Here is a 27,030-nt window from a genome sequence, read left to right as displayed (position 1 = left end):
GACAACAGAGTTAGTCTTGAATTCACACAGCTTACTTTATTAAAGGGGACATATGAAAGTAAAAGTCCATTCCAGTTATATGCATGCATTCTGGCAAGAGGTTTAAGGCACAGTGTCAAAAAATTAAAGGCCACAGTTTTGGCCTCTGGTTTTTTTAGGTTTTTTAAAGGCTTTACAGAAATTAGAATATACTTTGCAAAATCTACTGGATTTTTATAGTTTATCTAATCTGAAGAAGCAAAGGAAATAAAAGTATTTTGTTTATCTGTTTCTTTTAATGTCATAATTTTTTTCCCGTGGCTTAATTCTGAACTATGAAAATTTTTTGCCACATATAACCTGCAAACCTTTAATATATATATATATATATATATATATATTATATTTAAAAATATTCATTCAGATTATTAGATCTGCTACAGTCTTACTTAGCCCCGGTCTACACAGTGGGGGGGATTGATCTAAGTTACGCACTTCAGTTATGTGAATAACATAGCTGAAGTCGATGTACTTAGATCGACTTACCGTGGTATCTTCACTATGGTGAGTCGACTGCTGCCGCTCCCATATCAATTCAGCCTGCGCCTCTCGCGGAGCTGGAGTACAAAAGTCGACGGGAGAGCGCTCAGGGGGTCGATTTTATCGCATCTAGACTAGACGCAATAAATCGATCCCCAGTGGATCGATCGATGCCCGTCAATCAAGCGGATAGTGCAGACATTCCCTTAGTTGTATTCCTTTTTTATGAATATTCTAGTGAATGAGTTTTACTAGCAAAAAGGTTTGCCTCAAACAGCAAATATTAATCAGATCTTGCAGAATATTTCTAGCAAATAAATTTTGAAATCAAAATTGTAAGTACTTGAAATTGACATCTGCTAAAGAGTTACTCCATCCAATCATGCCATATAAATATATCATGTGACCTATTGTGCACACAAAGAAGCTCAAATTTTGAACAATCAAGTAACTGCTCAGAAATTGAACATCAATTAATTGAAAAAACGTCAATTAATTGAAAAGCACAAGACACAACTTAATATTTGAAATATTCAGCCTGTTTTATTTAAAATATTGAAAAACACAGTGCTTTTCCAATGTTTCACCACAGAGTAGATCCCTCTGTTTTTGAAAAAATAGGCAATAAAAGTTGAGAAACAAAAATAAAACATTGAAGAAGTTATGTCTGCTCAGTGCCCATTTCCTAATTAATTCAGAATTATTGATTTTTTTTTCCAGGATTGAAGTGGATCTAGGAACGAATGGATGACTGAGTATTCATATGAAGAGGAAAGCCATAAAAGTTTGTTGACAATTTTACAACAATATACATTATATAACAATATACAATATATAAACATTACTCGTAGCATCAGAAATATATATTTTCTTTAAAAGCACATTAAGTGAAGTAACAAATGTTCTGAACATCACGTTCCCGTTGTCTGTCAGACGAGGTTCTGTTAACAAATAATTTGTACGGGGTTTAATGATACACTTTCTGATACTTTTAAAAAACCTAAGTTTTCAAAAGAAAACAGAAAGCTAAGTGAAAGTATTCAGGTGGGAATGGTTATTTTTATTTGAAAAGTATGCTTTGGGACAAATTCTGTGCTGGCTTAAGTCCCATGCAATTCCATTGACGTCGAAAAGGTTGAATGGCATGAGATTTCAGGGTGTTTCTTCTTGCCATGCACAATGTTGAAGTAATTGTTAAATGGAGGATGTCTTCCATTACAGATGCTAGTTATGCAGCTTAATGCATTGTTGGATGAATGCAATGATTGGTTGGATGAATGCCAAACTGATAAGTGCAGTATGAGAAACTGAATAGAATAGGATATCTTAGTTAGATACTTGGTGCTTTTTGATCTTTCTCTGGAGTATCATCTTTTAAAAGTGGGGTGGATGTTTCTGCAGCATCTATTTTCTGTGGTTATAAGGGAACAGGCACTGGTGGTCCTCGGTATTTCACTGTCCTTAATTTGCACGCTTTATAAAATGATTAATTTCAGTATGTTTTGAAATCTGCCTCTGTCCTCCGAGCTAATGGCTACTAATGCTTAGACTTTAGCTGTGATACTACTTGAACCAGTGTCCCTTCAAGGCTGCTTAAAGGAAACTGTCTTTGCTTCCCTGTCTGCATAAAGTAAATATATTGTAATGGCGAATACAATTGGCAGTACCAAGATTTGGAGTACAGCCACTCATTTAAGCGGGGCATTTTGAAAGATCTAATGATGACTGTCAGCTGGTGTAAAACAGATTTAAGCAAAGCTTTCCTCATCATTCTCGTGCATTCCAATTACAGAAACAAAACTAAGCTTTTTCCTGGAAGTGTAATACCTGTTGGAAACAAGAGTTTTCATTCTATGCATTGTCCCAAAGTGGTTCACCATGGCAATGAGACTAGTCATCTCCTGAGATCATTCGGATAAGGATGCTAATTTACTTAGATAGACATGGTGGGTGAATAATATCTTTTATTGGCACAACTTCGGTTGGTGAGAGAGACAAGCTTTTGCGCTACACAGAACTCTTTTTCAGGTCAGGGAAAGGTATGCAGAGTGTGAAGTGGCCACTTCACCTTGAATGGTCCCTTAGAATACCCATTAACTACTTATGCTAAATTATATGCTCCACCTTGTATTTAGCTGTGACACTGAGTACCTTTCCCTGAGCTGAAGAAGAGTTCTGTGTAGCTTGAAAGCTCAACTCTGTCACCAACTGAAGTTGCTCCAATAAAAGGTATTACCTCATCCACCTTGTCTCATACTGCAATAACAACACTGCTTATTTACTTAGATGGTATTTTGATTGTAACAGCTACAGAATGGCTCAAAAGCTTCATGTTTTGGCAATAATCCACTTGAAGTTTTTAGTAGGCACAGAAAAGTCTGCTCTAATTTCTCCTCTGTTGAGACTTTCTAGTAATTACAGTGGATATTAATCTGTTTACATTTGGAAAGGAAGATGATGTCTGTCTGAATCTGCACAAGTTTTTTTCACGAAGTTGATGGATATTAAGGTTCTCATCCAAAACATTTTGTGATTCAAGAGATTGTTATTAGTGCTTCAGTACTCCTTGGTCCCATTGTGCTTGGTGCTGTGCAGACCTGGACCAGCAGGTGATGTGTGCTCCCATCATCATCTAGGGAAAACTAAAAAGACTCGTGAGATCTCGCTGAGCTCAACTTCCTGACTTTTCGATGACTCTTCTCTGATACTAGTGTCTGTTCGATGGAAGGAAACCCACACAGCTGGGGAACCAGTGTTTGCATGTTACAAATCTCTTGGCTAACTCAGATGTAGAGGAAGGAAAAACTAATGCTATTAAATGGCACTTCTTGGTAGACTTATATATTCCTGAAATGCAGCAAACAGATGTCTTAAAGAGAGCCTCTCTTGATTGCCAAGAGAGCTAGCAAAGACCCCTTTATTTATATGTAAACAAGCTGGAGTTCCTGTTGGTCTGGAAAGTTCTCAATGGGTTACAGATGAAACAGGATACTTACACACCTATTTTGCCAGGTCTGTTCAGACAACAGTGCTGTAGTGTCTCTTACCATAGAAATAGAGGAAGAACAAGGTCAGACTAGATGACCATGATGGGCATTAGAATTAGGAAGTTCTGTCAGGGCAGAAAGTCTAATTACTTATCACATCCCAGAGACAGAGAAAGTTATGGCCAAAATTCTGAGAGGGGGAAGGGCCACCTGGTGCCTTCAGTGCAGGAGTCTCCTGTGGTGAACTCAAGAAACAACTTGCCACCACTTACCATCATAAAACTGAAATGTTCCTAAGTTTCCTGGATAAAAGTGCAGTGGGGAGAGATGCATTTTCATCCTCCTGGTGGTGTCTCCAATTCCTGTCCCTATTTTCTTCTTTCTGGTTCTCTACAAAGTGTTAGCAAAGGTAATGAAGAACTGCAGAGCATGGTGATGTTTAGGTGCATCCAAGGCATCGTTTTTCTTTCTCATACAATTCAGGTTACACTCCCCAGTAGTCTTGAGGTAGTTGATAACTGATCTAGATAGATAGATATGGATGAGAGAGGAAGACAGTGAATTATGATTGTTGGTTTTTTTTCTGTCTGGGAACCTATGCAAAATGAAGGATTAAACAATCAGACTGCTAAACGTCTGCTTTCAGATTAGAAAAATGCAATGACTAAATCATACAATTGTTTTCACAGAGACTTTGTTGTATGGACAAATTCAATCCCTGGGAATAAAAATTCTCTTTCTGGAGCTCGGACTGGTTCTGGACAGTTTAAGCAACAAAGAGGCAGGTGGTACTTCCACTGCCACTATTAAAATCTAAGGGTGAAGTCTTGGCTCCATTGAGATCAGTGGGGCTAAGATTTCATTTTAAGCCTCTGGTTTGGCTTCTTTTTTCCCTACAGGTAAAGCCATCAGACAGTTTAAAGGCCACTTAAGACCAAATATGACTTGTCTTTGGAACATTAATATTCTGGTATATCATTAGCATCATAGACAGCTTCTCTTGCATCATCAGGGATTTGTTTGTTACATTGGTATGCTTTATCCCTATGTTGGTCTGTCTGGGAGTCTGTCTGTCTCTCCTAAAAGTCCAATGAAACCCAGTGAAGAAAAATCCTTAGGAGTATGAATTTCTTTCGTCTGGGAGAATCAATGCTCAAGATGACAGTAATTGTACATAGCTTTGTGTAGTCACAAATAAGTAATCTGGAAGTTATCATATTTAGGGAAGTAATCCTTCCTTATTTCATGAATATAGCCATTGTATTTTTGCATAAGAGAAGGGAATTTTCCATCTTTCTCTTAATTTCCCTTGTAAAGAGGATGGTTTCAGCAAGGCTAAGTCTACATCAGAAACATAGGGGATCCTTCCTACTCTATAATCCTTTAACAGATGTCTCCTTAAGGATTTGAACATGGACGTCAGAGTTTTAAAACTTAATTATTTTTAACTTTTAGCTTTTGGAGAAAAAACACAAATCAAAATGAATAGGCACAATATGACCTGGGAAAAACAATCTTAAAGGTACAGATTTATCTATCAAAATTCTTATATGATCCCATCACTGTGGTATCTGAGTATCTCCAAAAGTTGTAATGAGAGGTACTATATAAAGCCAACTCAATTTTGTTACCCAGTTGACCTCTTAAAGTCTCGTTGTCCACAAAACACACGCACACACGTACTCTCTAAAACTAACGAAACTATAAGATAAAGATTTTTTTTTCAGTAATCAATTGTCATAAATGCATTTGAGTTTTGTTGAGATGTTCCTGTAAGGTTCACATTTTCATACTGTGTGTTCATTGAATTTAGAGCACATTCTCTTACCAGGATTCCAGTACCAGTGTGATGGGGTGTTTGATTACTGTCACACGCTGGCCTCCCTGCATCCACAATCACTGTTTTCCTAGAAAGGAAGTGACTGCTCTAAATAGTCTCTGTCATCTTTAACTTTATCCACTGGAGTATAACTATGACGAGAAATATAAAAAGGATAAAGTATATAAATCTCAGGAGTGTATTATAGTGCTGGGCATCAATCCACTATCCTTTTTTAGTTGTGTTCCTTGAAGTTTACATCATGCTAAAGCAAAGAGACTATAGTTTGAAGTTTTCTTTGTCATAATTCATTATGAATATAAAAATCCAGGAAAAAACAGCTAAAAAATGAACACATAAATTGATTGACAGTCAGATTCATGGCACACGGAGACCAAGAACTTCAATTAATTTCTGTTGGTGTTCAGTGTTTATTAGAATTAGTCCATTAAAGGTCAAAAATTTAATATTTTAAAACTGCTGCTCTTTATTTAAAAATATTAATAATGCACAGTTAACATTCAGTTTGTCAACTGTGATCGTATATTGACTAGCTGCTGGAGTACAACCTTAGGCATACGGCTCATTAACTTTATACAGGGGAACCCATGAGGATGAGGGGGAACTGAATTTTCCAAAATCTGATCCTCAGTAAAAAGTAGAGCAGTAGAGATTTTCTTTCTTATTGTATGTCAAGGATAGGTTATCTGCTGTATCTTCTGTTGCTGCCTCTTTCTTCTGGGCTGCTGGAATAGTGTATGCTCTGACAGATGCACATCCAGAATAGTGCAGCTTCTCTGTGCTCAATCATCATTGGATTCAGCTTTGAGCCAGCTCAGGTCGGATGCGGGCAGGGTGGATTTGGAACTGATCCCGATTGCTGAAAAATTGCTGGGGGCAGGTCCAAAAATGATGTACTCCAAATAGTAAAGACCTTTAAGGTGTCTGCAATGAGCCCTTTCTGCTTCACACACTTTCATTACATTTGAACTGATTCCGTTTCCCCTTGACATAAAATTAATTAATGCTCTCTGGGAAGAATTCAGCCTTCCTTTTAGCCTTTCTGACTAACAGCAGTGTAAAACCTATTCTATACCCTTTTTTCAGTTACTGCTCTGCAGTTGCTTTCATAGCCTAAATGGTTTTTTGTTTATGGGTCTTGGTTTTGGCTCTGCTCCATTCAGTTTGCAACTATTTTGGTGTGTTTACTCAGTGCTCCTCAGCAGCTGGCCGGGGGCGGGATTCCAAAGTATACATACTTAGATACACACAAGAATAGTTCATCAAAGCCTAGGCCTGGAGTCTTATTTGGTAGCTGGTTTGTGAACTGACCTCTTTTAGACCAGGTGGAGTTACAATTATGTGATTTGACTCTTTCTGTTGGGGAGCTCCCAAACAGGGTTGTAGCTATTGTATTCAAAATAGTCACATCTTAGAAACAAATATATCCAATATATTTGTTGAAAGGCTATTGCATAAAAGTGTCCATGCAGTTCTAGATATCTGTGGTCATTCTGGACAAAACTTTAGGAGGCAGTGGGTGGAGACTGGCACTAAGATAGGTTGATCTTTCCCTAGTTAAAGGTTGGCCTGCTGAGAAAAATACAACCCCTGCTTAATAAAAGCTGCTCATCTGAGAGGTACATAACTGCCCAGGGGAATTTCTTCAGAATCGGGAGCGGCCTCTTGGCTGAGTAGCCCGACAAATTTATGTGGGCCAGCATCTAAAAAGAGTTCCTTTCAGATGGGAAAGGCCCTGTGATATTTTTGGTGCATAGACTTTGTAGTAGTTCTTAAATATAACTTGCGTTTACTGAAAAGTGCTTTGGAAGAGGAAGAACTGAGAATCACAGAAACCTACAGGAGCTTGACTATTGTTTTGGATGAAAGCTGCAGAAAAGAAAAAAAATGATATGGTCACATTTTACAATAGGAACTTTCAAAAAAAAAAAAGGTACTCATTTAGATTTAATGTAGAATTGGCACTATTGATTACTGATTAATATTTGATAACTTTTTAATAATATATAATCTGCTGAAAAACAAAATGTCATTGTAAAATGGATATAGCTTTTTTTTGTTGGGGTCATTGCTCCATGAAAAACAATTGTTAATGGTAATGAGTCCTGGATGAGCAAAGTTGTAGTATCTGTCTCTTCACACCTGCACACTTATTAATAATACCCTGGTGCTTAAACTGTTTTTAGAAGTTTATAGGTGTGTTCTTAGTATCATAGGCAGCACAGATAGTGACATCTACAGTTAAGGTTGCCTGCCACTTCCCATTGCAAGACTCTGTTTTCAGTTTCTTATAACTTTGCTAAACTTAAACCATTCTGGCTGATGTCTGCCCCAAACTGAGGTGTTTGGAGAAAGTTTTACCTAAAATGTCAAGTATTGGGGTAGCCATGTTAGTCTTTATCCGCAAAAACAACAAGGAGTCTGGTGGCACCTTAAAGACTAACAGGTTTATTTGGGCATAAGCTTTTGTGGGTAATGCACAAGATGCGAAGAAGTGGGTTTTTTATCCATGAAAGCTTATGCCCAAATAAACCTGTTAGTCTTTAAGGTGCCACCGGACTCTTTGTTGTTTTTACCTAAAATGGTTCAGCTGAGAATGAGCTTAGGAAAAAATAGTTTGTGGTCATGTAATTAAAGACTGTACCATAATATATACGCACAAGGGGGCTGATTTAGGGTTGCATAGACAGCCTTAATCCTGGCATTTCCCAACTTTTGGGTGCTTGATTTTGCAACCTTAACATTCTGTTAACAGAGGGGTATTTTTTTTCATGTAATACTGTCAAGGTTCCTTCCCCACTCTAAACTCTAGAGTACAGATGCGGGGACCTGCATGAAAGACCCCCTAAGCTTATTCTTACCAGCTTAGGTTAAAAACTTCCCCAAGTTACAAACTTTGCCTTGTCCTTAAACCCTATGCTGCACCACCAAGTGTTTTAAACAAAGAACAGGGAAAGAGCCCACTTGGAGACGTCTTCCCGACAAGCCCTACACCCCCTTCCCTGGGGAAGGCTTGTAAAAATCCTCACCAATTGGTACAGACCCAAACCCTTGGATCTTAAGAATAATGAAAAATCAATCAGGTTCTTAAAAGAAGAATTTTAATTAAAGAAAAGGTAAAAGCATCACCTCTGTAAAAACAGGATGGTAAATACCTTACCGGGTAATCAGACTCAAAACATAGAGAATCCCTCTAGGCAAAACCTTAAGTTACAAAAAGACACAAAAACAGGAATATACATTCCATCCAGCACAGCTTATTTTACCAGCCATTAAACAAAAGGAAATCTGACGCATTTCTAGCTAGATTACTTACTAATTTAACAGGAGTTGTAAGGCTGCATTTCTGATCTGTTCCTGGCAAAAGCAACACACAGACAGACAAACACTTTGTTCCCCGCCACTCCAGATTTGAAAGTATCTTGTCCACTCATTGGTCATTTTGGGTCAGGTGCCAGCGAGGTTACCTTAGCTTCTTAACCCTTTACAGGTGAAAGGGTCTTGCCTCTGGCCAGGAGTGATTTTATAGCACTGAATACAGAACAGTGGCTACCCTTCCCTTTATATTTATGACAAATACTATTAAGTCTATTAACTATTTGTATAGTGTCAACAATGTGCCTGTCCCCTGGTAAACAAGATGGTAAAACACAATCCCAGCATTAAAGAGCTGAGAATCTCAATACACAGCCATGAGCAGGTACTTCTTGGTGCCTTGCTTGTTTGGTCCTTAGCCACATGCAGAGCCACCAGAAAATGTGAGCAACCATGCAGGAGGTCGTCCAGTGGCCAAGGGACCCACCAGTGGAGCATCATGGCACAGCTGTAAAACCCTCAGTTGCGGGCATTCTGGTGCCACATATATGTGTTTGTCAAAGTAAGTTATGCCATTCTGCATGGAATGGTGCATCTTAGTCCCCAATGGCATGGACTGTATCCCTTGGGCAAGTGGGTCTTCTTTCAAGGAGTATCAGATGAGGGAATGCCCACCTCACTGAATTGTGGCATTGGCAAAGTTACCAGGCTTGAGGAGGTAGGGGACTCAGAATTTGGTTCTTAGCTTCTCCAGTAGTATTCCCCCTTCTGTGATAGTGAATCGGCTCTCCAATTTTGCTTTCCTGGGAGGTAGATACCATAAACTTGAACTGAGAATAGAACACGGCCCACTTTAACTGCCTCTGGTTCAACTCCTGGGCCTTGTGGAAGTATTTGAGTTCTTATCGTTGGTGAAGACCTATACTGGGGGTGACGAGCTCCCTCAAAGTGGTGATGCCATTCTTCAAATGCAGTTTTTATGGTGAGCAGCTCACTGTTCAGTATTTTATAGATCATCTTGGCAGGGGTAAGCTTTCGAGAAGGGTGCAGAACTGAGTGGGATATGAATCACCGCAAGAGTATGCCCCTAGGGCCACATTGGATGCATCTGCTTCCACTATAGATGGATGAGTTGGGTTAGGGTGGGCCAGAATCAGGGCCATAGTGAAGGAGGCCTTTATCTGGTCAAAAGCAAGTTGGGCTTGGGCAACCAAGTGAATAGCACAGCTTTGCAGAGGAGTGAAGTCAGGGGAGTTATTAATTAGGAGAAATTTGCAATGAATCTCCTATAAAAAAAATTTAAGCCCAGGAAGTGTTGAAATTCCTGGAGGGTTCAAGGTGCTGTGCACTTGCAGATGGCTTCCACCTTCTGTGGATCCTTGTGGATTCCCTCTGGGTAGATATTGTACCTCAATGGTGGCCTAGTTCAAGGTTTACTTTTCCAAACTCATGTACAACCCATGCTTCTGTAGTTTTTCCAGGACTGATCAGACATAGTGGCAGTGCTGCTCTGCATTCTTGGAAAATACTAGTTTATCGTTGAGGTAGATAATCATGTACTGGTCCAGGGTATCCTTGAAGACATCACTTATGAAATGTTGAAATGTTGCAAGGGCATTGATTAAACCAAATGGCATCACTAGGTATTTGAAGTGCCAATATCAAGTACAAAAAGTGGTTTTCCATTCGTCCACAGGACTTACGTGCACTAGATTGTATGCCTCCCAAAGATCTAGTTTCATGAAGATCCTGGAAGTCCTCAGGTGGTCCAGAAATTCTAAAAATAAGGGGCAAAGGGTATCTGTTACAAATAATCATTTGGTTCAATGCACAATAGTCTATGTAGAGGCATAATGACCCATCCTTCTTCACAAAGAGGATTGGTATCCCTGCTGGACAGATAGATTACTGGATGAAGCCCTTGGCAAGGTTTTCCTGGATATATCCACGTAGCGCCTCCCGATCTGGTTCAGATGTAGAGTGTATCCATCCATAGGGTATCTTTGCCCCAAGCTGTAGATCTGTTGGGCAGTTGTAGTCTGGTGTGACGGTAATGAGTCTGCATTTTTCTTTTCAAACACATCCAGTTAGTTGCGGTACTTGTCCGGGAAGGCTGATGTTCTGGTCTGGAGCCACTCCCTTCTGGCTAGCCCCCGGTGCCCATGTTTCCGTTTCTGAGGGTCTCCTCTCATCCTGGGGCCCTGGCACCCTGTGGGTTGGTTGCTTCATTGGAGGTGTGCTTTCTGGCAGTATTGGCAGGAGAAGCTAATGCTCCTCTGCCACAAGGAGATACATGGGTCATGCCGCTCCAACTGAGATATGCCAAGAATTATCAGGAAGAATGGGGAGCGGATCACATTGAAGCGTATTGTTTTTCAGTTCCCTTCCATTACTGCCTCTAAGGGGATGGTCTCTTGAGTCACCAGTCCTGACGATAAAGGTGAGCCATCAATCATCTCCACCAGGTCCAGAGTGGGTTTTGTCTGGAAGGGGATCTGAAGATTTTTGGCTACTGTAGAGCCCCAGAGTCTATCATTGCTAGTTGGGGGATCTGCTGCACCTGCCCCAAGATCTACAACTGCAGTAGCAGGAAATGTGGGAAGACACCATGGTTCCTGGGTCGGGTTCTACTTGGGGTGGGAGTGGGGGTAGTTCTGGAGCATCATGATTTGGTGGTGCCCAAGCTGTACCACCTTTACTTGGTATGGGCTGGTTTGTTTCCCATGTTCTTCTGAGCTGGCTAGGAGGCAAGGATGTGTCCAGGTCCTCCACAGTGAAAACATAATTCAGCTGTTGTTGACGCTTTCTTTTCTCTGGGGTCAGAGGTCTGCAATCGAGGTTGATCTGCATGGGTCTTGGTGTGGAGGGTGGGCATGGGGTGTCAGTCACCCCTCCTTTCCTCCTTCCGTTCATGCAGCCAAAAGTCAATGTGCAGGATGAGGTCAATAAAGTCATCTACATGGATGGGGTTTTTGATGTGGACTAGCTTGTCTTTTACCTTGTTATTGAGCCCCCACTGGAATTGGTAAAGGTGGGCTGCCTCATTCCATCAGAAATGGGTGGTGTAGGAGGTGGCTGGCCCTTGTCCCGGGCGAAGCTTCCAGATGGCAGCCTCTGCAGAGCGGAGGGCCGGGTAGGGAAGGCTGTGGCTCCCCAAACAGCCTGGTCCCCGCTCCCTATCCACTTCCTTCCCCCTGACTGCCCCCCTCAGAACCCCCGACTAATCCAACCCCCCTGCTTCTTGTCCCCTGACTGCCTCCTCCCGGGACCTCTGCCTCTAACCGCCCCCAGGACCCCACCCCCTATCCAACCCCCCCGCTCCCTGTCCCCTGACTGCCTTGACCCCTGTCCACACCCCCGCCCCCAGACAGACCCCCCGGGACTCCCATGCCTATCCAACCCCCCATGTTCCCCGTCCCCTGACCGCCCCCCCGAATCTCCGCCCCCTGCTCCTTGTCCCCTGACTGCCTCTGGACCCCCTGCCCCTTGTCCAACCCCCCTGCTCCCTTACCATGCTGCTCAGAGCAGCAGGAGCTCGCAGCCCTGCTGCCTGGCCAGAGCCAGCCATGCCCCCGTGCTGCCCAGCAGAAGCGGCAGGCCAGAGTGCTGACGGCTTGGCGTGCTGAGGCTGGGATGGATGGGGGACAGCAGGGGAGGCGCTGGGGGCCAGCCATCCTGGCTAGGAGCTCAGGAGCTGGGCAGGATGGGCCCATGGGCTGGACGTGGCCCGCGGGCTGTAGTTTGCCCACCTCTGGTTTAGAGGTTTACATAATGGATGAGGTGTGGAAGTATGAGATAACATGACAGTTTATTTTATTGCAGTGTGTAAATGACCGTATGGCCTTAATCATGTGAACTCTGTAAAAAGCAAAGATTATCATTTGATATGAAAAAAGTAGTCAGCAGAGTGTCTGTATAATCTTCGCTATTAATACACAAGAAGCCAAACCTTTTCTTTGTTTCAGCTGGATCTTTCAATGGTTTCTGACTTAATTAGTTGATGCCTGTAAAGCTCTCAGAAGTCAAAAAGTGGCATGTATCTCAGTGTTAATAGTGTGACTTTTACAAAGTAAAAATGACACATTTACTAGTAGTTCTGTGGGTGAGCTGCATGCACCCCTGGAGCAGATGTGGTGGTCTTGACACCTATGGCTACATCCACACTGTGATAAAAGACCCACAACACAGTTGCGGCTGGCCCAGATCAGCTGACCCGTGAGACAGGAGGGTCTAAGAGCCTGCGCTCCAGCTCAAGACAAAATGTCTACAATGCAATTTTTAACCCCATAGTCCAAATCCTGTGAGCCTGAGTCAGCTGACCCAGACTCTTAGACTTGGTGCCGCAGGTTTCTTATTGCAGCGTAGATGTATTGTATGTGTTTAAACATCATGCAAAACAATCATTAACTGGGCTAAATTGTTAATTACCAATTTTATTTACTACAGGTATAATCTCAAAAGTATAGGTGCCCTACATTATATATGGAAAGACCTGGTACCTTCCCTGAAGTAGAGTAAGGTTGGGAGAGTTGCTGAATATTAAGGGGTTTGTGATGGGTGAAGATTCAGACTTTAATTTATTCAAACCAGTTCACACCTCTCTAGTTTTTCATCATTAGATGATCAAGTGTGTTTCCTCCGCAGGATGGAAACTGGAGGATCAGAAGCATAGAAATAGTGCAAAAATTTTTTGTTTGTTCTTTCAGCTTCAAACAAGACCTTAGGCTGTTACTTTGCCTTGAATCTTAATCTGCCATTGCTCTCTCATCCAAACCAACTGTTTGTGCTGATGTGGGGTATTTAGCACTGTGATGGGGTATACAAACCCCACGCAGGAGAGCAAGGAATCTGATGAGGTTCAATAAGGATAAGTGCAGGGTCCTGCACTTAGGACGGAAGAACCCAATGCACAGCTACAGACTAGGGACCGAATGGCTAGACAGCAGTTCTGCGGAAAAGGACCTAGGGGTGACAGTGGACGAGAAGCTGGATATGAGTCAGCAGTGTGCCCTTGTTGCCAAGAAGGCCAATGGCATTTTGGGATGTATAAGTAGGGGCATAGCGAGCAGATCGAGGGACGTGATCGTTCCCCTCTATTCGACATTGGTGAGGCCTCATCTGGAGTACTGTGTCCAGTTTTGGGCCCCGCACTTCAAGAAGGATGTGGATAAATTGGAGAGAGTCCAGCGAAGGGCAACAAAAATGATTAGGGGACTGGAACACATGAGTTATGAGGAGAGGCTGAGGGAGCTGGGATTGTTTAGCCTGCAGAAGAGAAGAATGAGGGGGGATTTGATAGCTGCTTTCAACTACCTGAAAGGGGGTTCCAAAGAGGATGGCTCTAGGCTGTTCTCAATGGTAGCAGATGACAGAACGAGGAGTAATGGTCTCAAGTTGCAGTGGGGGAGGTTTAGATTGGATATTAGGAAAAACTTTTTCACTAAGAGGGTGGTGAAGCACTGGAATGCGTTGCGTAGGGAGGTGGTAGAATCTCCTTCCTTAAAGGTTTTTAAGGTCAGGCTTGACAAAGCCCTGGCTGGGATGATTTAACTGGGAATTGGTCGTGCTTTGAGCAGGGGGTTGGACTAGATGACCTTCTGGGGTCCCTTCCAACCCTGATATTCTATGATTCTATGATTCTAAGGAGTTAAGGAACAGCTCTTGGCTCAGTCAGCTCCACCGAGTCATACCTGCCAAGCCTGCAAAAATTGGAGGCGGGGCTTCAAAAGTGAAGCAGAACAGCTCAGAAGCATGCAGATAGTGGAAGGGAGCAGTTGGCTTCTCTGATCAGGAAGTGCTGCCAAGGAGCTCATTGCGTAAGACCTGACAACGCAGACTTGCGCAAATGTACACAGGATAGGCAGGTGACTGAATGTGCAGGACAGAGACTTGGTTGAAGATTACTCTGTGAAGCTAAAGGAGACTAGGTAGGAAGTGATCTGGGGGGTGGCTGTTTAGCACTCCAAGGTTCAGAGTGTAGCAGCCTAGCATTGGGCCGCCCTCTGGGGCCCGGTGGACAGGGTGGGCCTAGGCTCCCCTATCCATTCCAAGAGGACGTTGCAACAACAGGAGCCTTCAGGGGAGAGCCCAGATCGAAAAGACCTTGACTGTTCAATGGTCCAGAATTCAAAGTCCCGGTGCCAGAAACCCTTGGTGGCAGAGGGTTCTGAAGGAAAGAACTGTGTTTTTCAATAGCAAGATGACCTGCCACCCCACCCCCTGACCACTTTGGGACACTGTTGGTGGTTGCTCACCTTCTACAGGCACCTGTGCCTAAATGAAAATGTTTACCTCAGGATATTGGCTACATACAAAATAGAGAGTGCTTTCTTATTTAGTTGTTGGTGTGTGCATGTGTATGTGTGACTGTACATGGGCATGCAGACTGAAAATTCCTGATATGGCCTGTAACTTCATTTTGGCAAAATGTTCTTAGATAAATCGTTCCTGATAGGTAGAGCTTCTGATATTAAGTTTTAACTGATAAAAACCCGATAAAACACCCCCAATTAAAAAAAAATAAATAAAAGGAAGAGGAAGAAAAGAAAATTGGTATATATCCAATAAACACTGTAAATGGTTACCTTTTACTGAAAGGCTTAGCTACATGGAGCAGTAACACAGACTACAGTAGTGTGATTGCTATAGCACTCTAATGTATTGTGTGTTAATGAGCCCATACAGATCCTACTGGTGTGTTCTAAAGGTTTAATGCTAAAGGGAACATTACAAAAAAATTACTCGTTACAGCATATACAAAGAGAAAGCTGTCAAAAAACCCAATTCTTTGACATCTTCATAAAACGCAAAAATTGCTAAGAACTAAACCCCCAAAATGAAATTAATATACCCCGAAAACCAGAAGCCCTACTGACAAGGCATTACATAAAAAAGCATAAATTGTTTGGTAGCTATGGAATCACTCAGTACTACAAAGTAAGACATTGCCGTCAGACCAGGAGCTGTGTCTCCAGATGTAGCTGTGTCTCCAGATGTGCTTGAGGGAGATAGCTGGGTTAGTCTGTGTTTCCCTGGTCTTGAAGAATAAATGATTGATGATTGAAGGTGCACAATTGCTTTGCTGACTTTGACGTCTCAGAAATATTATGGGTTAAATTCCGTTCTGTTGCACAGTTTCACTGTGAAGTCATTACTCATAGCCCCCACCTGTGGAATTCAGAGGCAGTCCAGTATTGTTGGTCCAGGACTAGGCTTTGCCTTTCAGTTCAGACCACCAGATTTTCTGCCTCCAGTGGAGGAACAAATTGTCTTTTCAGTTTCTCCTGACCATTTTGTTTTAAAACCTTTATTTTTACTTGGTTTCAGGCAGATGCAATTTATAATCTTCCTCCTCCGCCTCTTCCCCTGAATCGGATCAATAGTGTCATAGTAGTTTCAGCTACCTAGATCTGCCACTGCAGTGCCTCCCTGCTGGACTTTTCTGCCCCGACTCAAACATGGCAGAGAAGTCCTGAGAATTCCTGGTGTAAATCTTAAGGTTCCCTACATAAGGCAGCACTTACAGGCTCTACAGAGTATGAATTATGCCCTGCCTGTGGCTAGAACACTGACTCTTGTACTACTAGGGCTCAGGCTCAGAGTCAGACTACCGTGTCTGGTCTCTCCCCCCCGCCTCCCCCACAAGGAACAGTGACTTCAGCACAGAAAAGCCTAATGAGGAGATTTTGAGCTTTTGGGGAGAGAGTGTAAGGATGAGGAGGAAGCTATTGGCCAGCTCAGACCTGGCCTGGAAAGGGGAGTGGGGGGAACCATGAAAGAATCCAGAGTGTCATACCCTCTTCCCCCTCCAGATACTAAAAGGCTCTTGGCTGTCTAGTTCTCCCATCATTTTATTCTAACTCTTGGAAGGTAGTGGCATAAATGAGCATTCCCAGAGCTCTAGACATATATCTCAACCATATGGAGTAAAGGCTCCACTTGTACCATCTTCATCTCATTGTATTTAAGTCTTTGGGTTGATGACCAAGGTTGCTGCAGACAATATGTAAAAATCCTGCACTAGTTGGCATGCTAAGTATCATGGAAACTATTCACCACTGAAGTCCCTAGAGTCAGTGTATATATATGTGTGTGTGTGTGTGTGTGTGTGTGTGAGCGCCTTATCTGAGGAAGATCTGCAAGTAAGTTTCTATTCTTTTGGAAAGGCCTCTGTTAAGGCTAATTTCCCACTCTGGCACTTACAGTGCAGAAGGTAGGAGCCCGCAAGGATTTTAAAAATTAATACTGGCCACTCCAGGCTTGTATTAAACTCCCAAGGTTACAGCTTTTTTTTCTACCTTGGGTTGGTAGATACTGCCACCACCCAAGTGCAGAACCCCTTTGAGAGCCCAGAAAGGTGCACTTGGGAATTCCTGCCTGTGGGGTAACCTTAAGTCTTTTAACCCCGCCCACCCCTTCAGGGAAGAGCTGAGAAAGAAGAAGGAAATCAGCTGTTGCCACCAACTAATTAGACAACATATCCTTAAGAGCATAAACCTCTTAAGACACAAAAATCCAATTCTGTTCTTAAAAAAGGTAAATTTTATTAATAAAAAAAAAATCTGGGAGCTCAGGCTATTGATAGATTAAAAAAAATAAAACTACAAGGATTAAGCATCAAGAATAACTTTCTTGAGGTCCAGCTTAAAGGTTACAAGCAAAACAAAAGCACCTGTTAGCACAGAAGAATTCACAAGCTATAACAAAATAAAAGGGATAAACCTAATCATGTCTTCCTAGACATTTCCTGATCTACTTACATATCTGGGGTTTTAAATGCATAGTTTCTAGGTATGATACTGATCATTTTTTTATATGTGGCCCAAGCTTCTTACAGCATAGCTGCTGCTCTGTCTGCCTCTCCACAGGAGAACAACAGACAGACAAAAGGGGAGTCTTTTTTCAATCTTAAAAAGTTCTAGCCTTCCCATTGGCTCTTTTGGGCAGGTGTCCACTCACTTCCTTTTATCTATGCATAGCAGTGAGACTTTTTAACCCTTTACAGGTAGAGCAATTAGAGAACAGCTAGTAAGAGGGATTTTATAGTTAACAGGCTGGCTGGATGTCCATAAAAGGGACCTACCACCCCTTCCTTCATTTATCACATGCCTCCCAAATCACAGACAGTATTGGCCAGCCTGGTTCAGGTCGGGTCCACATCGGATGGGATTTCTTTCTGGAGGTTTAGGAAAACAGAGATAATAAGATACATGCACATCTAATTTTACTACTAATTACATGAAGAACAAAACAGTATTTTCCACATTTTAAGGACTACAATGACTTAGAACACAGGGATATTTTTACCTGGCTGATTCTGGGAAACCTTCCCAGGAGAGTGCGTTAGCCACTTTGTTAGAGGCTCCTGAAATGTGTTGTATTTCAAAATTAAAGTCTTGAAGAGTTAAACTCCATCGAAGAAGTTTTTTGTTAGTCTCTTTGACTGTGTGAAACCACTTTAGTGCAGCCTGGTCAGTCTGCACATGGAAAATGCTGTACCCAAATGTATGGGTGTAGCTTCTCCAGAGCATACACAATGGCGTAAAACATTTTTTCTGAGACTGACCATTGGCTTTCCCTCTCAGAAAGTTTTTTGCTGAGAAACACGACAGGATGGAATTGTTGATCTGGTCCTTCCTGCATTAAAACTGCTCCTACACCACACTCAGATGCATTTGTGGTTACGACGAAAGGTTGGTCGAAGTCTGGGGCCCTTAGTACGGGTCAGGCATAAGGGCTGCCTTAAGCTGGTTAAAGGCTTTCTGACACTTCTCAGTCCATTGAACTGCATTTGGCTGTTTTTTCCTGGTTATGTCTCTCAGTGGGGTGGCAATTTGGCTGTAGTGTGGTACAAATCATCTGTAATACCCGGCCAAGTCCAAGAAGGATTGGACCTGCTTCTTTGACTTAGGAACAGGCCAATTTTGGATAGCATTTACTTCAGCCTGTAGGGGATTGATAGTTTCTTGACCCACTTGGTGTCCAAGGTACGATACCCTGTTTAGGCCTATTTGACATTTTTTTGGCCTTAACGGTTAATCCTGCCTCCCTTATGCGCTGGAAGACAGCTTGGAGGTGTTCCATGTGTTTTGCCCATGAATTTGAGAATATGGCCACATCGTTAAGGTAGGTGACTGCAGATTCCCCAAATCCAACCAGAAGTTTATCTACCAGTCTCTTCGGGTACATTTCACAGCCCAAAAGGGAGTACATTAAATTCATACAGCCCTACATAGGTGATGATGGCTGACCTATCCTTGGCTGGGTCATCTAGCGGCACTTGCCAGTACCCCTTAGTTAAGTCTAAGGTGGAGATGAATTGGGCACATCCCAGTTTTTCCAGTAGCTCATCTGTGCATGGCATTGGATAGTTCTCTGTGCGAGTTACAACATTTAGCTTATGGTAGTCCACACAAAAGCAGATTTTCCCATCCAGTTTGGGAACCAGAACCACTGGAGAGGCCCATGCACTCTCAAAGGGGCGGATTACACCTATTTGTAACATGTTCTTGATCTCCCTTTCTATCGTGGTTTTGACTTGAGGAGCCATCTGATAGGTTGGGCTCCAATTGGGCGAGCATCACCTGTGTTAATGGAGTGGTTTCCCCATTCTGTCCATCCTGGGGTGGCTAAAAACATTGGCGCGAAGCTGGTGCACAGCTCCTGGATTTGCTGTCACTGCTTACGCCCAAGGGTTATGGAAAGGTTCACCTCTTGTACACCACCATTGCTTTTCCCTTTATAGTAGACTCCTTCAGGTCACTTAGCATCATCTCTCTCCTGAGCTATAAACTGGAGAACCTTGATTTCTTGGCAATAAAAGGGATTTAGAGAATTAACAGGGTATACTTTAGGTTTTAGGGTAGGGTCTGGGAATGCTATGAGGTAATTAACAGCTCCCAGGTGCTCTCAGACTATAAATGTCCTTTCCCACGACGCTTCCATCTTATTGTCCTGGAGCACTTTCAGGACTCTGACTTGGTCACCTACTCTGAAGGAATGCTCTCATGTTTATCATACCAGGCCTTTTGCTCTTGTTGAGCATCCTGTAGGTTTTCTCGAGCAAGGGCTAGAGAGTCTTTGAGGGTGTTTTGCAGGTTGGTTACAAAGTCCAAAATGTTAGTTCCTGGAGAAGATGTAACCCCCTTCCATTGCTGCTTCACCAACTGTAATGGCCCCTTAACTTCGTGGCCATAAATAAGTTCAAAGGTTGAAAACCCCAAACTGGGATGTGGTACAGCCCTGTAGGCAAACCGTAACTGTTGCAACACTAGGTCCCAATCGTTGGAGTGCTTATTCACGAAATTACATATCATGGCACCCAAAGTTCTATTAAACTTCTCTACTAGGCCATTCATTTGACGGTGGTAAGGGGTGGCAACCAAGTGGTTTACCCCATGAGCGTCTCAAAGACGTTTCATGGTCCCTGCCAGGAAGTTAGTTCCTGAATCTGTAAGGATGTGTGCGGGCCAACCGACACTGGCAAAAATGTCTGTCAATGCCTGGCTCACGCTTTTAGCCCTGGTGTTGCTTAGAGCTACTGCTTCCGGTCACTGGGTGACAAAATCCATGAAAGTCAGTATGTACTGCTTTCCTCTGTGTGTCTTTTTAGGGAAAGGACCCAGAATATCCACAGCTACATGCTGAAATGAAACCTCAATGATGAGGAGTGGCTGGAGATGGGCCTTCACCTGGTCTTGGGGCTTTCCCACGCTCTGGCACACCTTACAAGACCCGATATAGGTAGAAACGTCCTTGCCCATTCCCTCCCAGTGGAATGACTTTCCCAAATGGTCTTTGGTCCTACTCACCCCAGCATGGCTACCAGGGTAATCGTGGGCTAAGCTCAAGAGCTTTTACCGGTACTTAGTTGGAACTGTCTCTGAGGATGCCAGTTCTCCTTGTGCCCACCAGAAAAGGTTTTCTTATATATGATTCCTCCTTCTACAACAAACCTGGACCTATTAGAAGAGCTGAAAGGCAGTGAGTTGTTCCATGCCGCCGTCCAAGCTCCTTTGAGGCTTTTATCTGCTTCCTGCTCTGTCTGGAACTGCTCCCTTGATGCTGGGTTGTGGCCTTGGGCTTGGTCCTGTTGGAAGCGATGCAGGTGATGGGGGTGTCTCTGTCGACTGTGAACTGCTCTCCACTGGTGCACTAGGTTGTATTTCAGGCTCCGGTTGAGATTCCTGCACTGGTTTAGTTGCTGCTGCAGATGCAGGCTCTGTGGCGCCCTTTGGTGCTGGCTCCCCTGACTCTGGTGGGGTTGCAAATACGGGCTTTGGTGCTGATTGCTCCTCCAATTCCGATCCTTGGGCTGGTTCTGGCTGGGTCCCAGGACCTGGATCTACAACCTCTGCCATAGGGTCTGGTTTCACCACTTATGGCTGGGTCCCCAGGCCTGTGGTATCAGGGGACACAGACTGGGTCCTTGTAGGAGGCTCAGGAATAGAGTTAGGAATGTACTAGTAGGAATGTACTATTGGGTTGATTCCCACATAACTCCTTGGGCTTTGTCTACACTGGAACCTGAACGACAAAAGTTTTGTCTTTCAGAGGTATGAAAAAAACACCTCCGTGAATGACAAAAGTTTTGGTGACAAAAATCGCCAGTGTGAAGAGTGCTTTGTCGGCAGGAGAGCTCTCCTGCCCACAAAGCTACTGCTGCTCGTTGCGGGTGGAAATTTTTTGTCGGCGGGAGAGCTCTCTATTCCTATTCCTCTATTCCTGCCTATTATTCTACAATAATAATTAAACTCTTCTTAACTTTTCCCATGCTTAAATCCCATAGAGAGTGCTTCCTGAATTAGGGCATATGAGTATTCCCTACATTCTTGTGAAAAGATGATATGACAACAGACATAAACTCTAAAAATTTGCACTGAATTGCCTGCATAGGATGGATGAATGACTATTTAGAGATGTGTATCCAGCATCAGTCAGACTCCAATCACCATTGCCCTTCTAACCAGTGGTTGCTATGATTTTGTTGCATGTAAATATGTTTTATTAATGTTTATTAAACCTCCACATCCAAAACAATGAAAGGATCAAGTGGAGCAGTTTGACACCCACACATATTAATGATACAAGTGTTATGCAGAGAGGTGTAGGGGACATGTGAGTTCCTGTGTTGCCTGACAAACTTTACCACTGTGCAGAAATTATTGCTTCAAAATATTTGCAGTTCAACACACATGGAGCTTTTGATGCAAAGTAGTACTAATAAACACATTACATTCTAATAAATACATGATATTGTCTATGAAACAGAGCCCGTGTGAACAAAAAATCATTTTCAGCATGTTGCACACGGTATAACTAAACCACATGTAGGGTGTATGTGGTTTACATAATAGCAAATTGTGCCTGTGTACTAATGAGATATGTTAAATATGTTAGTATTGCACAGCCACAATTTCCTATTATGTACTAATGGCAAATGTTAAATGTATCAATATGACTCAGGGTCTGACACACACAATAAAGAGTGCACGATGCCAAACAGCCAGTTATCTCAGTGCATTATTTCTTGAAAGCTTTCACGTGGGTAAGGTCACTATACATTTTTAATGGGAATGTGATGCTGTTTTAAAGATAACAGAATGCTATGTTAGATCTCCATGCTGTGGGATGTACAACCAGATGCAGTAAAGTTCATTAATGAGGATTTAAAAACACAGTGGGACCTAATTAGCAGTAATTCATGATTATATCAAACTCACACAGAACATCACACAGAAAACTATTGTTGCTGACTGGTTCTAAATACCGGATACAGGATGTGTATCTCTTTGAATATGTTGTGGTAGCATTTGTTCTATATTTGCAATGATGATAATAACAACAACACACAATGCTGTGTACTTTGGACTGTGTGCTTTGCTAGCAACTGTCATTGTCACTATGGTTCTTATCCAGTATGCATGAAATTACAATTATGTACATGGACAGGCCATAACACTGAGCTTTCAAAGACAAAGGCCTGGTCTACAGTACGCGATTATATCAAAATTAGCCGCGTTATATCGAATTAAAACTAAATCCATCCACACAACCAACCCGGTTTTGTCGACTTTAAGGTCTCTTAAAACTGGTTTCTGTAATCCACCTCGGCAAGGGGAGTAGTGCTAAAATCGACATCGCTGTTCTGGATTTGGGGTACTGTGGATGCAATCCTCCGGGAGCTATCCCAGAATGCTCCATTGTGACCGCTCAGCACAACACTTTCAAGTCAGATGCACTAGCCAGGTAGTCAGGAAAAGCCCCAGGAACTTTTGAATTTCATTTCCTGTTTGGCCAGCGTGGCGACCTGATTAGCACAGGTGACCATGCAGAGTCCACCAGCACAGGAGACCATGCAGTCCCAGATGCGCAAACGAGCTCCAGCATGGAGGGCAGGAGGTACTGGATCTCATCACTGTTTGGGGAGAAGAATCTGTTCAGGCAGAACTCCGTTCCAAAAAAAGGAATGCAAACATATTTGTGAAAATCTCCTGGGACATGACGGACAGAGGCTACTCCAGGGACACACAACAATGCCGTGTGAAAATCAAGGAGCTCAGGCAAGTCTACCAAAAGACTAGAGAGGCAAACGGGCGCTCCGGGTCACAGCCTCATACATGCCACTTCTACGATGAGCTGCATGCAATTCTGGGGGGGGGGGAGGGAATGCCACCACTACCCCACCACCGTCCGTGGACACCTGCAAGGGGGGACTCTCAAGGAACGGGAAGGATGATTTTGAGGAGGAGGTGGAGGAGGTGGAGGACAGTGCACAGGCAGCAAGTGGTGAAACTGTTCTCCCCGGCAGCCAGGAACTGTTCATCACCCTGGAGCCAATACTCTCCACCCCCTCCCACTTCTGGTGAGTGTACCTTTGTAAATACGACACAGGGTTTAAAAGAAAGTGTGTTTACTGATTCATTTGCTCTGAAGACTTGGGATGGATTCTCGTCCAGTACAGCTACAGGAAAAGTCTGTTGGTGTTTGGCTTAAAGGGTCAGAGCCCCGTGGTGGGGGTGGGGGGAAACCTGTCCACGCTGGCCAGTTGGCATTTGGCCTAAAGGGTGCGGGGTGGTGTGTGTGTGTGTGTGAAGCGATCATCCCAGAGAGATCGCAGGCCCTCTTTTTAAATAGCCAACCCACCAGGCATTGCTTGGTATGGAAAAGGGGGGCACCGCAGTTCGAAAGCATTGTAATGAATGCAGAAGAAGCAGAACCCCGCATGCCCCTCGGGCTTACCATGGCTGCCAGCAAGCTGAATGCTGTTGCCGAGCCACGTGTGATGCAGTCACACCAAACTGGCAGGCACTCAGTATAAAAAGCAAAATGCGACCTTGTACAGAAATAACATGTGCTAGTTACTATGAATTGCTTGTTTCACTGAGAAACAGTCTCCCCTTTGTTTTCTAAAATGTATCTTTTAAACTTCTATCCTCCCTTTTTGTCCTCCCACAGGTGCAAATGTTTCAATGCGCCCCCTATCAATTCCGTCCCTGAGGCTTGCCCAGATTAGAAGGCAGAAAAAACGCACTCGGGATGACATGTTTGCAAAGCTTATGCAGTCCTCCTGCACTGATAGGGCACAGCTGAGTGCGAGGAGGAAACAATGGCAGAGTCCCGGAAAGCATTCAGTGACCGCGATGAGAGGAAGGGAGGATGCCATGCTCAAGCTGATGGGGGAGCAAACTGACATGCTCTGCTGTCTGGTGGATCTTATGAGAGAAAGGTAGCAAGAGCACAGACAGCTGCTGCAGCCCCTGTATAACCTCCCTCCCTCCTCCCCAGGTTCAATAGCCTCCTCACCCAGATGCGCAAGAACACAGTGGGGGAGGCTCTGGGGTTCCACCCACTCCACCCCAGAGGATTGCCCAAGCAGCAGAAGGCTGGCATATCCTACATTTTGATTTGTAGCCCTTCCTTCCTCCCCTCCCCCCCGCCCCACCCCAACCAGGCTACCTTGTGATTTATCTCCCTGTGTTTTTAATAACATCAAGGAGAAACAAACACAACTGTCACACCGTAGCCTGGCCAGTCATGGAACTGGTTTTCAAAGCTTCTCTGATGCGCAGCACGCCCTGCTGTGCTCTTCTAATTGCACTGGTGTCTGGCTATGTGAAATTGGCTGCCAGGCGATTTGCCTCCACCTCCCACCCGTCCATAAACGTCTCCCCCTTACTCTCACAGATGTTGTGGATCACACAACAAGCTGCAATTACAATGGGAATATTGGTTTCGCTGAGATCTAACCTAGTCAGTAAACTGCGCCAGCGCTCTTTTAAACAGCCAAATGCACACTCTACCACCATTCTGCACTTGCTCAGCCTATAGTTGAATTGCTCCTTACTACTTACTACTGTCCAGGCTGCCTGTGTACGGCTTCATGAGCCATGGCATTAAGGGGTAGGCTGGGTCCCCAAGGATAACTATAGGCATTTCAACATCCCCAACAGTAATTTTCTGGTCTGGGAAGTAAGTCCCTTCCTGCAGCTGTTCCAACAGACCAGTGTTCCTGAAGATGCGAGCGTCATGCACCTTTCCCAGCCATCCCACGTTGATGTTGGTGAAATGTCCCTTGTGATCCACCAGTGCTTGCAGCACCATCGAGCAGTACCCTTGTGGTTTACGTACTGGCTGCCCTGGTGGTCCGGTGCCAAGATAGGGATATGCGTTCCGTCTATCGCCCCACCACAGTTAGGAAACCCCATCACAGCAAAGCCATCCACAATGGCCTGCAGATTTCCCAGAGTCACTACCCTTGATAGCAGCTGGTCAATGATTGCGTTTGCTACTTGGATCACAGCAGCCCCCACAGTAGATTTGCCCACCCCAGATTGATTCGCGACTGATCGGTAGCTGTCAGGCATTTCAAGCTTCCAGAGGGCTATCGCCACTTGCTTCTTAACTGTTAGGGCTGCTCTCATTTTGGTGTCTTTGTGCTTCAGGGCAGGGGACAGTGAGTCACAAAGTTCCATGAAAGTGGCCTTATGCGTGCGAAAGTTTCACAGCCTCTGGGAATCATCCCATACCCGCAACACTATGCTGTCCCAGCAGTCTGTGCTTGTTTCCTGGGCCCAGAATCGCCATTCCACGGCATGAACTTGGCCCAACGCCACCATGATGTCCCAATCACCACATGCCGTGCTTCTAGGAATGTCTGTGTCCATGTCCTCATCACTATCGTAATCGTGCTGTCGTCGCTTTCTCGCCCGGTTTTGCAGGTTCTGCACATACTGCTGGATAATGCACGAGGTATTTACAATGGTCACAACTGCTGCGGTGAGCTGAACGGGCTCCATGCTTGCTGTGCTATGGCGCCTGCACGGGTAATCTAGGAAAAGAGGTGCGAAACAAAGGAGAACAGGAGAGCAGAGTTGCAGCGGAAGCGATGGCATACTACATGAGTTGCAGGACAGCAGAATTTTGCAGACCTACTGCACCGTCTTCTGCAGGAAAGCAGGAGAGCAGAGTGGCAGCAGAAGCGGTGGTGTACGGTTGACGATGGCAGAAAAAAGGCTTGAAATGATTGTCTGCCGTAGCTTGCATGGAGGGAGGGGCGACTGACGACATGCACCGAGAAACACCCGCGAGACTGTTTTTGCCCAGACATGCACTGGGAGCTTAACCCAGAATTCCAATGGGTGGTGGAGACTGCAGGAACTGTGGGATAGCTTCCCACAATGCACCGCTCTGAGAGTCGATGCTAGCTTTGGTATTGTGGACACGCTCTGCAGACTTCACATGCTTAGTGGGGACACATACGATCAACTGTATAAAATCTCTTCCAAAAAATCGACTTTTATAAATTCAATATAATTTCATACTGTAGACGTACCCAAAGTCATGGAAGAGGATAACAAAGGACCTAAGGTCTACAGGCTTGTGAAGCGTTCACTTAGAGTCCAGCATAAGCCCCAGTGGTGAATCCTGATGACCTCAATCACTTGTGAAATAATTCACAGGGAACTAATCATTACAGGAACAGAGGAATTGCCACACCAGATCAGATGAATGGTCCATCTAGTCAGTATCCTCTCTCTGATAGTGACCAGTACCAGGTGTTGGGGTCACTATCAGGAGCAAGAAACCCTGAATTGGGCAGTTCTCTCTGTTTCACTCTCCAGCCTTGGATGGGAATCTTGTGAAGAATTTGCATATTTTGTGATTTAATTAAAACAGATTTAACTGTTGAGTTTCCTCTGTGTGATCCATTTGAAGAACATTTCCATCTCAAAATACAAAGGAGGATGTTGGCTATCACATTGTCCATTCCCAGAAGGAATTCAGCAGTTACAATGTGTTCCATGCTTCAAATCAATAGCTCATAAAAGGCTTAGCACATTTTTTGTAAAAGGATTGCTTTTTTTCTTT

The 27,030-nt window shown here is 43.8% G+C and overlaps 1 protein-coding gene across 2 annotated transcripts in view; it reads left to right on the top strand.

Moving 5' to 3' along the window:
- KLF12 (KLF transcription factor 12) overlaps positions 1 to 27,030 on the top strand; it is a 367,692-nt gene that overhangs the window by 109,172 nt on the left and 231,490 nt on the right. For both annotated transcript variants that reach the window (XM_084622607.1, XM_084622608.1), the window contains exon 2: positions 1,240 to 1,303. In XM_084622607.1, coding sequence (XP_084478733.1) covers positions 1,283 to 1,303 — 21 coding nt within the window. In that variant the 5' untranslated portion in view covers positions 1,240 to 1,282. The remainder of the gene's footprint in view (positions 1 to 1,239; positions 1,304 to 27,030) is intronic.

The sequence above is a fragment of the Lepidochelys olivacea genome (genome assembly GCF_965140295.1).
Source record: "Lepidochelys olivacea isolate rLepOli2 genome assembly, chromosome: 1".
Classification (NCBI taxonomy): Eukaryota; Metazoa; Chordata; order Testudines; family Cheloniidae; genus Lepidochelys; species Lepidochelys olivacea.
The sequence above is the reverse complement of the archived record's forward strand: the minus strand, read 5'-3'. Positions and strand labels throughout refer to the sequence as shown.